The sequence below is a fragment of the Tupaia chinensis genome, unplaced genomic scaffold (assembly GCF_000334495.1).
Source record: "Tupaia chinensis unplaced genomic scaffold, TupChi_1.0 Scaffold000017_1, whole genome shotgun sequence".
NCBI classification, from domain to species: domain Eukaryota; kingdom Metazoa; phylum Chordata; class Mammalia; order Scandentia; family Tupaiidae; genus Tupaia; species Tupaia belangeri.
Genome location: NW_006159447.1, coordinates 1,740,105 through 1,755,746, shown reverse-complemented (window position 1 = coordinate 1,755,746; position 15,642 = coordinate 1,740,105). Strand labels below are relative to the sequence as shown.

The 15,642-nt window shown below is 39.7% G+C and overlaps 1 protein-coding gene across 1 annotated transcript in view; it reads left to right on the top strand.

Annotated features, from left to right (window-relative positions):
• The window catches only part of SAMD12 (sterile alpha motif domain containing 12), a 482,055-nt gene that overhangs the window by 255,045 nt on the left and 211,368 nt on the right, over window positions 1-15,642 (top strand). Inside the window, exon 4 of the mRNA XM_006140047.3 lies at window positions 13,859-13,999. Within this exon, the coding sequence (XP_006140109.1) occupies window positions 13,859-13,999 (141 nt within the window). The remainder of the gene's footprint in view (window positions 1-13,858; window positions 14,000-15,642) is intronic.

The window sequence follows — 15,642 nt, the reverse complement described above, 5'->3', positions numbered from 1 at the left end:
TTTTTCCCCTCCATTTTCCTCTTCTCTCTTGCCCTCATGTCAACCGTTTATTGATGTCGCTCTAATGAAAGCTAGAAATAAAAAGATAAGGATTATCATCTTTCTTTTCTAAGGATTACTTCATATGCAAAGAAAAGCTAGGCAAGAAATGAATGAGGAGATAAGTTTTGGAGTTGATAAAATAACAATTCAAAACACTATTGTCCCTCGCTATCTATAATATGTGATCATAGTCATATTCTTTAAAATCCTTATGCTTTATTTTCATCATTTTTAAAATTGAGGGAGGGAGTAATAATTGAGCCTATGCAGAGGACTGTTGATAAAATTATGCTAAAGAATGAGAAATTATTCACAATTATGCTTATCTCATTTTAATTGCCAAATTGTTGTTAATGATAATGTTTTCTATGGAAAGTTTTAATGATGTCAAAGGGTTTGGGGTCCATTTCCATGTAACTTCTTTATGTTTGTTGAGTCAAATGAAAGATTATCGAATCTATTTTTTTTTTAGAGGTTTTTGCTATAGGGCATGTGTGCTCGCCAAAAAAAGAGTGATAGAAAGCGAGAAATCACCCCCCAGGGGCGATGGTCATGCTGCAATCCCTTTTCCTCCATTCTCCTCTCGGAATCTTAGGCGCACACACACATGCCTGGTGTGAGTTTAAGCCACTGGGTCCAGGACTCGAATTGCAGTCAACTACATGGGACTTAAGCGACATAGCCATTACACTAACTGCTGGTCCCAGATTATTGAATCTATTAGGTCATCCAAAAAGTCATGAAGTATTTTTCTGTAGAAAAACGAACCATGACTTTTTCCGATGACCCAATATAAGAAAAGTTCAGTTGTTGAGTGATCTAAGCATGTTAGACTTTTCACTATCCATACACTCCGCAGACTTAGGGTTTCTGTGCTTCAAGGACCTCTGAATTTCAAGGACTTTCAAGGTGTGTTGTGGCGACTTGACTGTGCTTACTGGATTCTTGACATTTGACAAATGGCATTGTGCACTTTCTTAAGCCATACATCATCAACCCTTGACTCCCCCAATTTCTTTCTATGTTGCCAGACTGTGGGAGTATCTTTATTATCCCAGCTTTCTGATCTACCTGTTCAATGGAGTTCCTCAAGAGGTCAGTTCTAGGAAGTCATCTCTACTTACTCTTGTATTCTCTTAGCTCATGCATTGTATGTCGACTCTATGATGATTCAAGTTCTATACCTGGCTTCTTGGAGCTCCAGCCCATATGCCTACATGCTCACTCTACATTTCGTTTGTTTTAAGTTTATTTATTTATCTGTTGTATGAGCAAAATGGATGGAGAGAGAGATAGCATTCCCCAAAGGGTCCTCACACTGTGATTCACCCCCAGAAAGCCCAAGATCAAGGGCAAGCCTGTGCCTGGCATACTTAGGGAGGTCTCTCAACTTGGACCAGAAATTTTTCCATTTGAGAATGACTTGCAGGGCATTGCATTTTGACATTGTGCCATTGTCTAGCCTTCCATTGCTATTAAATATCTCATAAACAAAGGCAGTTCAAATTTATTTCATGTCTAAACAAAAAGTATTACTCTTTTCCCTCATATTTGCCCACTCAGTAATCCTCATGTCAGCAATTGCACTTTCTTTTGTTTTATTGCCCAAGACAGAAACACAGCCATCACTCTTGGTGTAGCCACTTCCATCTTGCCAAAAATACCTAATCTGTTGCCACGTTCTGTTGATTCTCCTTGGAAATTTCTTCTCTATGCACAGCTTCCTATCATCACCTCTCTAGTAGAAACCAACATCTCTGAACTCAACCAAAACACCAGTTTCCTAACTAGTTTCTCTATTTCCAGACCTCACCTAGATCCTCAACTGAGATTACATTTACAGAAAGCCAGAAAGAAAATTTGCAACGTAAATTGTATTATGCCACTCCTCTGCTTAAAACTCTATTCTGGGTTCCCATTACACTTAGAATAAAAAGATTTTTGATTTGCCTCTAAGACCATCGGTGACTTGCCCTCGTTTGGTACTTTCTCTTCATCTCAAACCACTGGCCTCAACAGATAACTTTCTATTCTTGCGTATGTTAATTAGTTTTCTTCTTCTTCTTCTTTTTTTTTTTCCATAGCCCCTGCCTTCCCACTCCCCCACTGTCTACTCCCTCCTTTATAGTCTTTGGTATCTACCCTTGCCATCTCTATCATTATATCTTCCAGTCTTTCAATTTCTACCATAAAGTGCAGTCATTCAGTATGCTTTGAGCAGAGACATACAATGCTGTCTTCCATAGTCTGGCTTGCTTTGCCTAACAGTAACTCTGTTTGTTCATCTACTTCGTTTCAAATAACAGGGTCTCATTATTTTTTATGTCTGAGTAGTATTCTGTAGTATATATATTTTTCAATCTGTGATCATTTTGTTTTAGTCCATTTTTTCTGTCACTTTAACTGAATAACAAAAACTGAGTAATTTATAAAGAATGAAGATTTATTGAGCTTGTGGTTCTGAAAGTCCGAGGGGAGAGTTGATGAGTCTTCTCACTCAAGGGGACTCTGCAGAGTCTTGAGGAAGCATAGAACATCACATTGCAAGAGGGCAAGAGCTTGTGTCAGCTCTAACCTCTCTCCTTTTTCTTATAGAGCCACCAGTATTCAACATACAGACCCAACCTTGATGACATTACCTAATTCCAACTATCTGCCATAGATCCCGCTTCTCAATACCATACTCTGATTAAATTTCTGCCCTCTTAATATCATCACAATAGCACTCAATTTTCACACATTCAAACTATAGCATATTTGCATATAATTTTTCTGTCTCAAGTACTCTTTGACTCTTACTCTTCACCTGTCTTGGCCTTCAGATCTCAGCTTAAAGGTGTCTTCTTCAAATTTGATTTTCCTATACATCAGTTTAACTTAAGTTTCCCAGATTCTTCTTGAGAAAAGTTTTTCTTTTCTTTATTGAAATTATGTATTTATTGGTTTTGTTTTTGTTTTTGTTTTTGTTTTTTTAATTTGCCAGAGAGGCAGATAAAGTGAGAAATCATCTCCAAGGGAGCTGGTCACACTACAATCTATTCTCCTCCATTGACCCCTCCTTTAGGGATTTGGGGCATGCATGCACATGTGCCTGGCATGTTTTTCAAGCCTCCAGGTTGAAGATTAGACTATGCAGTCAGCTACATGGAATCCAGCCACTTTAACCCTCCACACCACTGGCTCGCCTGGATATTTCTTCTTTAATGCTTCCCACACAAAATTATGAACCCTGTAAGCAGATTGTGTAGATAATATTTACTACTTATATCCGGCACCTAATGTAAAGTCTGTCACTAGTCATTACTTGTTTATTAAATGAGTGCTGAATGAAAGCAGACACAGACTTTCTACATAGAAACAGCATGATTCTAGTCTCTGCCCTGCTAGTTGTATGACTTTGGACAAGTCCCTTTACTTTTTTGGACCTATATTTTTATCTTTAAAATGAAGATGATATATCTTCTTCCTTTCTCACAGTGCCATTTATTCATTTAGTAAAACTTTAACATCTACCAACTGCTGAGTACCAGAGTTACTGAATTAAATGCAACCCATATTATTTTCACAGAGCCCAGAATTTAGAAGGGAAAACAGGAACATGAAAAAATTCATGATTATATTATAGTATAGTATGTTTAAAAATAGAAGCCTATACAAGGCATATCTTTATCTAGTACTGAATTTGAAATAAATGTATTGAGTAAGGTATTACATGAAAGATATTCAAAAATTTAATGGAAAATGTATACTCTAAAAAAATGCATGAAATGTTCACCTGTTGAAATATCCATTTTGTAAGCCAAATAATAATGTGATTGAATGTATAAAAGAAAATGAAATTTAAAAAAAGAATGAAAAAAAAAAACTGTGTGGATTCCAAAAGCTTTTTTGCATAAAATAAACTTGTACTGTAATTCCATTTTTCCACAAACTTTTTGAAGTCCCCTCATACTAGGTATTTTCAAATTTACTGCCTAATTTAACCTTTACATGGAAAACTCAAAGGGATTAAAATCATTGTTTACATTTTACAGATGAGGAAACTGACTCAGCATAAATTACTCAAGCTGACAGAGCTAGCATGTGGAGGTACCAAGCTTCAAACCCAGGCTTTTAACTATGAGTCTGTCTTTTTATTTATTTTTTTATAATGTCTTATTTATATTTAATTGTTGTACATCTTTGTGGGGGTATAATATAGATTTTCAAGGCATGCATGCCTTATGTGATAATCAAGTCAAGATATTACCATATTTGTTGCTTTCAACAAATCACCACATTATGATATACCTCATGTATGCATGTACATATGTATGTACAGCATCCTGTTTCACTCTGTTGTCATATGCCATTCCAAATCTCTTCGTGTGTGTGTGTGTGTATTATTATGATATAGCTAGAATCAATGAATTAACAGTGAACTAACTGCTATATAGTCAAATTTTTCTTTATAGCCAAATCTAAGTCAGAAAAGAAAATTCTATCAAAGAATTTCTTTTGTTGTTGTAGGGTGTGTGCGCTTGCTGGAGAGAGAGACAGGAAGCGAAAGATCGCTCCCCAGGGGGATGGCCACACTGCAATCCTTTCTACTTCATTATCCTATTGGAATTGGGACACACACACACACACACACACACACTGGTTTTTTGTTTGTTTGTTTGAGAGGTTTTTGGTATAGGGCACTTGCGCTCACCATAAAGACAGAGACAGAGAGACAGAAAATGAGAAATCACCCCCCGGGGGGATGGTCATGCCGCAATTCCTTCTTCTCCATTCTCCTCTCATGATCTTGGGCACTCACGCACATGCGCCCAGCATGAGTTTATGCCACCAGGTCCTGGACTCGAACCGCAGTCAACTACATGGGAATCTAGCAGCATATCCATTACGTCAACTGCTGGTCCCCACACTGGTGTGTTTTTAAGCTGTGAGTCCAGTACTCAAACCACGGTCAGCTATGTGTGAGTTCAGTGACATAATCATTATGCTATGTGCTGGTCCCTCTCTTTTCTTTTTAATTTCCTCTTTTTTTCATCTCACTTTGGGCCCATTTTCATTACCATTTCTGATCAGTTATAGTAAAAATGCGTTATTGATTTTAATTTGTATGTATTTGTATCTCTGTGAACAGAGTGTTATTTAGCTGACAGTTTTGAAACTGTTTGAGGTAGGAGAACCTTATGTTTGGCATTTTGGTTCCAGGACACTGGTCTTTGGACAATTGTTGGAGAAAAACTGCATGAATATTGCTTTGCTTTCTTTCCAAGCAATTCTTGAAATTTCTAGTTACAATATGAAGCTCTCAAAGTGTTTTTGTAAATTGGCATGGATGTATCATATCTCTTACCTGTGGGGATGAAGGAAACGCCTTACTGATTCTAGACTCACGTGTGGCTAGTCAGCCTTAGGAATAACATCATCATCCATTGATACTTACTATTCAAAGTTACTATGTGCCAAGCAATGTGCTAAGTGCCTTTCCATGTATCATCTAATTTAATGTTTCTTATATACTTGGGCTAGGAAGTGGTGAAGTGGTGGAGGTGCTGAATTTCCACATGGCCGACCATGGTTTGAGTCCTGGACCTGGTGACTGACTTTCTCCCTTTCTGTCTCTTTCTCTGTTTCTCTCTGGTGAGTGTATGTGCCCTATAGCAAATATTTTTTTTAATGATAAATCTTTTAAAAACTTCATAAAGAGTCCTATGATTGGGAATAGTATTATCTCTATAGATAATGTGGGAAAGTGGAGACCTAGGTTAAGTAACGTGATTTAAAGTAGTGTGTCATATAAGTGGTAGAGATGGGATTCACACCTAAACATTGGACTCTACAGGACATCCCTTAGTCATCATAAAGTCATTTGTCCACACCTTCAGGGCTCTCTTCCCACTCTCCTGGATTGATCATCCTCCTCATAGCATGAGCTCCTTCCTCTCATTCTGTTCCTGTTTCATGCTTACTTGTCTTACATCTGTAGTGATTTATTTTTTATTACCAGAAAGTGTGTGTAATTACATTGTGATGGGGAGAGACACCACCCCCAGGGGGAAGGGTGACACCACAATCTATTCTTCCATTTCTCTATCTCATCATAATTATAGCACAGCTGCACATGAGACCAGTGAGTTTTTCAAAGTGCTGGGCCTGGGATCAAATCATTGTCGGCCACGTGGGAGCCAGCTTGCCTAACAACCAGTCTTTAGGGCAGGCCCACATCTGCAGTGATTTTTAAGCTCCATGAAGGCAAGAGCACTATTTCCATCTCTTCTACTGAATGTATCTGAAATTGGGGCAGTACTCAATAGTTTATCTTGGGAAAACTGGGACACTAATAAAGTGCAGTATTTAAAAATAGAAGCCAGCATGCCAGTGTTCATTCTCTTTGGCAAATGCACACTACTCAAAGGGGCTTCAAAAAATTCATGGGAAAACTGAAATTGAAGATGAGTTTATTTTGGTACAGAGTTTTTGTTTTTGTTTTTTAATTCCATGCATAGTTTATTTCATATACATATTTTTATGAACATTTTAAAGAATTATTTAATTTTACATACTTTTTTTAAAATTTGGTATAGCGCACATGTGGTCATCAGAGAGAAAGAGAGAGAATGAGAGAGGGCGAGTGAGCAAGCCACCAGGCCTGGGACTCAAACAGCAGTCAGTCATGTGACTCTCCAGCAACTTAACCACTATGCCATTTACTGGCCCCTCTATGACTTTTTGAAGATCCAGTGTATGTTTGGTTGTTACAGGAGCGAGTGAGTGAAATATCAAGGAGGAAGAGGATGCTTATCAGTAGACATTTCACATGCTTCTTGGTAGCTAATTTTAAAAGATGCACAATGGCTTGCTTACCTAGTGACACTCAACTAATGACGATTCCCAATACAACACGTCCAAATGCTGACCAATAAAAGCAGACATACCAAAGGGTTCAGCCTGCCTATCAGAAATAGAAGAGACCTTGAAGGTGATTTATGACCTCATAGATCTTCAGCTATAGTCTGTCATGTTGATAATGCACTTCTTTGCTTGGAAAATCTGCTCTGAGGTACAAGGGTAATTTTTGCTAAGCCTTCTCAGAGATTGAAACAAAATATGCAAAATATTTTAGGGTTTTTAAAAATTAATTTTTTGGGGGTATTTTGTAACTATATGTACTAACAGCAGTATAAAAATGTTTAACCTTTAATAGTTTAAAAGCCAGGCATTTCTTCCTGGAAGACTAAAAATAACACAAAACCACATTTTCACTTTGTTTGAAAAGCATCATAATTTCTTTCTGAATTTATATTTCAGGTGGAAATTAATGTTATTCCAATTTCCTCCTATTAACATCTTTGGCACCTGAACATATTCAGTCAAAAAAGGAGATTGTCTAAAACAGTCTTTTTACTCAAGACTGGTTAAAAAAAAAAAAAGAAAGAAAGAAAGAAAAGAGAAAAGAAAAGAAATCAATATGCAGTTCCCATCAGTATGGTAAATTACTTACAGTAACCACAGTGTAAATTTCCATTAACCCTTTTCTTCCTTGGCCCAGAGAAGGGCCCTCCAATTAACTGCTAATCATTCCAAGTGTAACCAAGTGAGTGACAAGGCTTGGCATAGCACTGAGCTCTCAGGTAGAAGTGAGAGGAGACTTATTGCTCTTGGAAGGTCTTGCACGCATCCTTGCCAGGAAATGAGGCAATGGATTGGTTGACCTTTGAGTCCTTGCCAGCTCTGGTACTGGGTGAATCGTAGTCACCTTTAGGAAATCAAGCACTGGTCTGGGGGTTACCCAGGAAGATGGATTTGCAATGAATCTCTAAGTTATGAAAAATGGAGATCTAGTCCAGACCAGTCTTTAACTGCCCTTTGTCTCAGTTGGCTGTTAATTTGAAATAGGCTGTACAGAATGAAATTGCAGCACGTGGAGTTCATTCCTAAGTCAGTTGAAACCCTGAAGGCGAGGCCACCCGAATTCATTTCTGTTGAAAGTAGGAAGGGTGTGGGGAAAGGAGGATTAAAAGTCAGATGTTGAAAGTGGCTAATTTTGACCTAAATGTGACCCATACATATAATTCATGTGGCTCTCAGAGTATGAAGTAAAACGGGAAAAAAAAAAATTAATTGGGAGATTTCATAGAACCTTTGGATTTCTAGTTGATCTTAAAACTAGAAGTAGCAACACCTGACTTGTATTCTAGCATAACAAAAATGAGTTGGAATGGCCCATTTTAGAGAAAAGTAAATTGTGTGGTTCATTATGGCCCACCTAGCCCCATTGTTCCCTAGAGCAGTTGTCTTCATCCATTATGTTGTCCTGACAAGCACAGCCTTTCTGGTGTAATTATGTGAGAAGGTTGCATCAAGAGAACAGATGTATATAGTTGGATTTAAGTTGTATTCTAGATAATTTATTAAATAGGATACCAACATTTGCCGATGATTAACTTTTTGAAAGTAAATTCCTATAGCTTCATGTCATTCTTACATTCTTACAAAAAAAAAAAAAAGTAATTGGGAGATTTCATAGGACCTTTGGATTTTTAGTTGATCTTAAAACTAGAAGTAGCAACACCTACTTGTATTCTAGCATGACAGACTGTGGAAATGGGGATGTGGTGGCAGTGTGGTGACTCAACTGAGAATTTCACATAAACTAGGATCTATAAGTCAAGACTCTCTTGGTGTGAGTGTTAGAAATGAGCACAGTGGAGCTCAGCCCCCTCTATCCACCAGCGATGTATTGACTTACATCGCTGAGCCATGCAGGAGTACTGACTTCAGGAAAGACATCAAATAATGCCGTCTTCCTCTTTTCCTGCCTTCCTGCTCTTGCTCCACTATTCTCTTTCTTAGTTCTGCTCTTTTGGTGGCCTAATTCTCTGGACAATTTTCTCCATGTGGTGACAAAGACAGCCACTACTAGCAAGTCTAGCATTATATTGTTTCTTGGGACATGGTCTAAGGGGAAAAAAAAAAAGGGGGGGGGAATCTTTCTCTTTAGCAGCAAAAGCAATTCCAGTGAAGAACTTTCATTTATTCTGCCTGGGTCACACACCCAGCATTTGTTGAACAAATGTTTATTTAGTGCTTCCATTGAGTCAGGTGCCAGAAAACATCAATGATGTCAATGAAACCCCGCTCCATAGAGGTTATGTTATGGCAGGGTGTGAGAGTCAGGAAACACAAAATAAACATAATAAGAAAATTATATAATACTTTAAAAACAAAACGTGCTACGGGGGATTTTTTTTTTAATTATGAAAAGCCCACCAGGTGAGGAGGAACATCTACCAAGACAGAAATGGGCAGGGATGCCGTCCAAGCAAAAATGAGATGTTCATAATCAGTTCTACAGTGGGAGTATTTCACAATGTGAAGATCATCTCCTGTGTCTCACATAGACTACTTTGAGGTGGGAGATAAAACATAAAAGGCTGGGTAAGACCAGTTTGTCTCTACGTGAGAGGCCAAGCATCCTGAAATGGTATATGAGAACCTGCGTGAGCTGCTTCCTGCCTCAAGCACACACCCAACAATGCACAGGTTCATGGAGCGCTCCAATACCCCTTTCCAGTTCTCATGTCCACGTCTGCCTACTTTCGGTGCCTTGAATGTCATTCTCCTTCCTACTCTAATTTTGTTTTTATTCAAAGTCCCTCCAAAAAGAACTGCTTTATGGCTCTCAGAGACCCTACCTTGTGTGTCTGGAAGGGAAGTTATGGTATTCATCTCTATCTTCCCAGTTCCTGGGAAGTATGGTAAGTTAAGTCCCTGCTACATAGACAGGCCTTGACAGAGGAGGGGGTAAAGCTGCATAAGAGCTGCTCTCAGAAATTTGTTTGCTGTCATTCTTGATAGAGTGAAGGCCATCACACCTGGTGTGTAGTGACATTATGCCACTATTCCCACTGCTTGCCTGTAAGTCTTCAGAGGTGACGGCTTTTCCCTGCCTCCCTGCAGCTCTCTCCTGTCCCTGAGTGCAGCTTCCTAAGCAGCAATTGTCAAATTTAGACTTAGAAAGTACATAATGTCTATGGCTGACAGTTTAGGGGAGATATATACATATACATACACACATACACACAAACACACACACACATACATATTATATATGTATTCAATAAAGTCTTCCAACTCTGTAGCTTATTAGGTATATGACTTCCAGCCGTTCTTACAGCCTTTTATCAGTTAGAGATAGTAACCATGCCCCAGGGAATTGTCAAAAAAAAAAAAAAAAAAGAGTTAGTCCATGTAAAGCTCTTAGGACAGTGTTGAACACTTAGTGATGTTTGGCATTATTTTCACGGTTAGGATGAGAAAGGAGTATGAAGAAATAGTGACCAGGCTAGACATTGTAGTACCCCAATTGTAGCACCATAGTGAGTCCCAGCTGCAAAGTTCACGTGTATATGTGATTCCATTTGATCCTTGCAGTCATGCTATGAAATCGTATGCTCTCCATCTGCATTATAGAGATGAGGAAGACTCAGATTGTGCTTTCCTATACACTTTTCTATACTGGTTAGCGCATGATCCCAAGCTTTTGTGCTTTTGCCTCTCTCCCTGTTTATTCATCCCAAAAATTCTGATTTTGGAGTAATGGTGTGATTGAAGAAGAGCCGATTTAGGTGGTGGGACTAGTCTTCTGCCCAGTGCCTGTTACTCTGCAGCCCAATCGGGCCACGAACATCTCCTTGGGGCATGATGCAGGCTTCGACTGCGAGCACAGGCAGAACTGACCCAGTGCAATGGCCATTTGTTTGCGGGACTCTCCAGTGATTTCCATTTCTAGCAGAAAAGAGGCCTTGTAAGCCATTATATTTTGGGGGGAAAGTGGCACCTCCTTAACCCTTAAGCGGCACGAGGCTTCCCAAGAGAGTGGGGTTAGAGCCATTCTGTGCCCACCTCCGTCTTACCCTGTTGTTTCCCATTGTGTTCTGTGGCATGCAGTCGTTTACCTTGTGAAGCAGTGGCTAGGATCCTGGTACAGTACTCCAAGCAGAACGTGGAGGTCACCTGAAATAGTGACAAGGCCCAAACTGAGCTTGAAGGTCAAAGACACCTGTCTGGACCCAAGTCTTGGCCGTATCTCCAGTGTAGTTTTAGTCAAGCCGCCTTCTGAGGGCCTCACTTCTCCAGGGGAACACAGCATTCCCGTGCCATACTCAGGAGTCTCAACAGTACCTTCCAAATCTTGTTGTAGGTAGAATAATAACCACCAAAAAAAAGAAAAATAATCAGGTCCTAGTTCCTGGAACCTATAAATGTTACTTTATGAGGAAAAAAGGTCTTTGCAGATGGGATTCAGTTAAGGATATTTGGACATTGTTTTATTTCATGGTTAGCAGATGTGGTTGGATAGGAGATCGATGGGATGTTTACTCTTGGGAATTATCCAATTATTTTGGATAATCCAAAATATTAGATAATTTGGAAAAATCCAAAAAGTTTTCAGAACCACTGACCTGGATGTTGCTATAGAAGCTATCTGAAGAAAGCAGTGGGGTCAGATTTTGTTTATAAGACCATTGGTGTGCAAATCATGATTTTCTTCTAGAAGTGGTTTTATCAGGAAATACTTGTGTACACTTTACTCTTAATCTTTCTTCCTGAAGTCTAAGCTTTTATATACCTACCGAAGAAGATAAAGCACAACTGAAGGTATAGTGGGAAGAATTAGGAAAAGTTCTCAAGTTTTAAATATTCTTTTTTTTTATTCTTTTTTTTTTTTGGAGAAGTTTTTGCTATAGGGCACGTGTGCTCGCCAGACAGACAGAGAGAGACATAGAGACAGAAAGCGAGAAATCACCCCCCAGGGGGGATGGTCACGCCGCAATCCCCTCTCCTCCATTCTCCTCTCGGGATCTCGGGCACGCACGCACACGCGCCCGGTGTGAGTTTTTTAAGCCACCGGGTCCGGGACACAAACTGCAGTCGACTATGTGGGAATCCAGCGACATAGCCATTACGCTAACTGCTGGTTCCCAGGCTTTTAAATATTCTTTAACTTTCCATTTCCTTTCTAAAAAGTGAAAATAATAAAAATCTGCATTCTCAGGATTTGAATAATACAATTTTAACAGCTGGGCATTTAATATGAGAAAGGTTTACAGACATGATTATTTGTATCCCAGTCAGTAAACACACAAACTCATGTAACTACGAGTTTTATAACTCATATTCTAAACCTGATACAATTGGAAAGAACATTCTGGTTGGGCTTGTCTGTCCATGCTTTCACCAGACATATGCATGTATGGAAAGAATGTGATTACAAGTTCCCAGGGAGATAGCAAAGAAAATTGAGCTGCTTGTACTGAAAGAAAACCCTCACTCTGACTTTAACACTGTATTCTAGCAGTGGACAAGCCAATTTCCCAAGAATAAAGCTACCTTGTGTCTTACCAACACAGAGTAGCTCTCATAAGTCACAATTTGTGAAACCATATCCCCAGTAATTAGGAACAGAAAGGCAGAAGGCTGATCTACATTTTAGTATTAGGAAGGATCTGTGTCTTCCGAACCTTGGAGTCTTTTATACAGGATCTTAAATGTCATGGTATGCGCAAAGAGCTACGTATCTGTAACTTGGAGGCCAATTCTCCACATAATTTTTATCCAAACCCTATTCTTTGTGGATTGAAACTTCAGGGCCGAGGTTTAACAGTGAGCAGAACATTGGTAGAGGGCTGTCCTGGAGTCCTGGAACCTGGGCTCAGCATACCTTAGGTATGCTCTCTGCCTCTGCGTATGCCATTTCTCAGAAGCTGGGGAAGGAAAAGAAATCTAAAGTCGTTTATTTGACTTAAAACATATATACTCCAGTTATAAAGCCAATCACTGCTGTTACAAGTTACTACAAATGTAGCGGCTTAACACACCACCAGTTTATTTTATAGGTGTAGGGATCAGAATTCCAAAATGGGCTTCCTGGGGCTAAAAGTCAAGGTGTTGGTAGAGCTGCCTTCCTGGAAGGTATGGGAGAAAACCAGTTTCCTTGTCTTTTCCAGCTTCTAGAGGTCACCTAAATTTCTTGGTGCCTGGCCACTACTCTGACTTCTGCTTCCACTGTCTCTCTGGCTTTTCTGTCTCTTTTTCTCGCCAAAAAGGATGTGGGTAATTAAATTGGATCCTCCTATATAATATAAACTACCCTCCCCTCTCAAGATTCTTACCTTAGTCATATTGGCAAAGTCCTTTTTTGCAATGGGAAGGTGACAAATTCATGAGTTGGGTCATGTTAACAAATCCAGAAGTTAAGAGATGAGACTGTGCACATCTTCAGGGGCCTTATTCTGGCTGCATGGCTGGCATGGGACTATGCGAGTCTGCTTTTGAACTTTCCTTGCTTTCTCAGGACCCCAGCGTCGGGGGGTGCAGTCACAGAGTGGGATGCCCAAAGATTCACAAACACATTGTTGGGTCCTGGGTTAAATGTTGAGCCACAATGACAGCATCCAGTTCTCCAGCTGGATGCCAGTGAGGGACTAGAGGAAGCCGTCCCCCAGTAGAGAGCTTGGTTTCTATAGAAACCAAACAGTTCGTAACCCAGATATCCAGGTTAAATTTTTGCTGTCTGATCTACCTCAATGTGTGGGTCAGTTGGACTTTGCCAGTATTAGATTCAAATTTGGGCTCTTTTTTGTGGATTTTCTTTATGCAAATTTCTCTTTCTGTCAGCCTGGCTAAGGGAGGGCCCTATAACTGTCTGTGTTTAGATGGAAACTTCTGTTATGGCAAGTTTAGCCCAGAACTAAAAATGGGAATCTTTCTCCAGCAAATTGTTCATTTGCTTTTCTTTTGATTTCTTAAAACCCTGCAGGGCGAGCCCTGCTGAGACTCACGGACAAAAAGCTTGAGCGAATGGGGATTGCCCAGGAGAACCTCCGGCAGCACATTCTACAACAGGTGCTCCAGCTGAAGGTGCGCGAAGAAGTCAGAAACCTACAGTTACTCACACAAGGTATCCCTGCGCGTCCTAGTGGGTGCGTGGGAGGGGAGGGGGGTGGAGAGAAAGCCTTACCGTCATCAAATGGATCCAGGGCGAATTTGTTATTGTTGGTTTTGCCGAACTTGCTTTGTTGAAAAACAAACGTATTTAGATGTAAAGATCACTTCCCTTCCCAAACTTTTCTCCTTTATAGCTCACTGGAGGGAAGGAAGCATGGTTATGTGATGGATGAGCAAACAGAATTAACTTAGCTAACTCCAAGGTCATCACGTGTAGCTAAATACACATTGTAGAGCGCATGTCCCCACAGAGTACTGTCACATAGATCTGGGTGTGATTGCAGCCACAAGAGTTGGACAGCTCGCAGTCTACACAACTGTCCAGTATAACCTAACTATATCCATCTGGCCACCAGTTCTGAGGGGGCCTTGGAATTTAAGTGCTTCCATAGTTAATCTGAACAGTGGTATACATGGAGGGGTTTTTTAATATTTTGTTATACTTTGCTTTTTACTGGCTAGTGAGAGAAAAACATTTTAGATGTGTGCATCTATTTGCAAATGTGTTTATACACACACTTTAGAGAATGTGAGAACTGTGCTTAGCCTCTTGAAAACAGAATAATTTGAAAAATAGACTACGGAGAATTTAAGACTGATCTTTTAATATCGTATAATTCTTTATTTTTTTGGAGAGGTTTTTGCTATAGGGTGCGTACACTCGCCAGAAAGATAGAGAGAGACAGAGAGACAGAAAGCGAGAAATCACCCCCAAGGGGGATGGCTACACCACAATTCCTTCTCCTCCATTCTCTTCTTGGGATCTTGGGCACGCATGGACATGTGGCCAGCATGAGTTTAAGCCACCGGGTCCGGGACTCGAACAGTGGTCGGCTACATGGGAATCCAGCGACATATCCATTATGCTAACTGCTAGTCCCAATATCATATGATTCTTAACAGAAATCATTAATAACTTCAGTAGGAGAGTACTTGCAATCCTTATCATTGTGAAAGAGACAGAACAAAGCTAGAATTTAGAGAAAACTAAGTTACACTGTACATACCTTATATACCTACATAGTATTTGGTTGCTATCAGCCTCCATTGACTATAACTTTTATTTATTTTATTTTAATGTCCATTGTGCATCATTTTAAATGAAAAAAAAAAAAGATAAAATGTGTATTTTTGAGAGCCTTAGGTATTTTCCAATGTGCGGGATACTGTAATTGCATGCATACTGATATTGAAGAAATCTGGGTCAGCCAAGTTTCATGTTATTGCATTTAGATTAACCCAGGAATGGTCCATTTGCCTAAAGGAAGTAATGTGCTGCTTGAAAGATGACTGCTCTGGGAGGATAAATATATACTTCCAGTGATATGAAAATAGTATTGTTTATTCGATATGCATTATTTGCATTTTGTCCCCGGAGACTTCCAATAGTGAATTTGTAAATACTGGTACACCAAGTGATTTAAATGTGAATGTGGCATACCAACATACTTTTAAGTTTCCTTTAAGAAGTAAATAGAGGGAACCAGCAGTTAGCGTAATGGCTATGTCGCTGGACTCCCACGTAGTCGACCGCGGTTCGTGTCCCGGACCCGGTGGCTTAAAACTCACGCCGGGCGCGTGTGCGTGTGTGCCCAA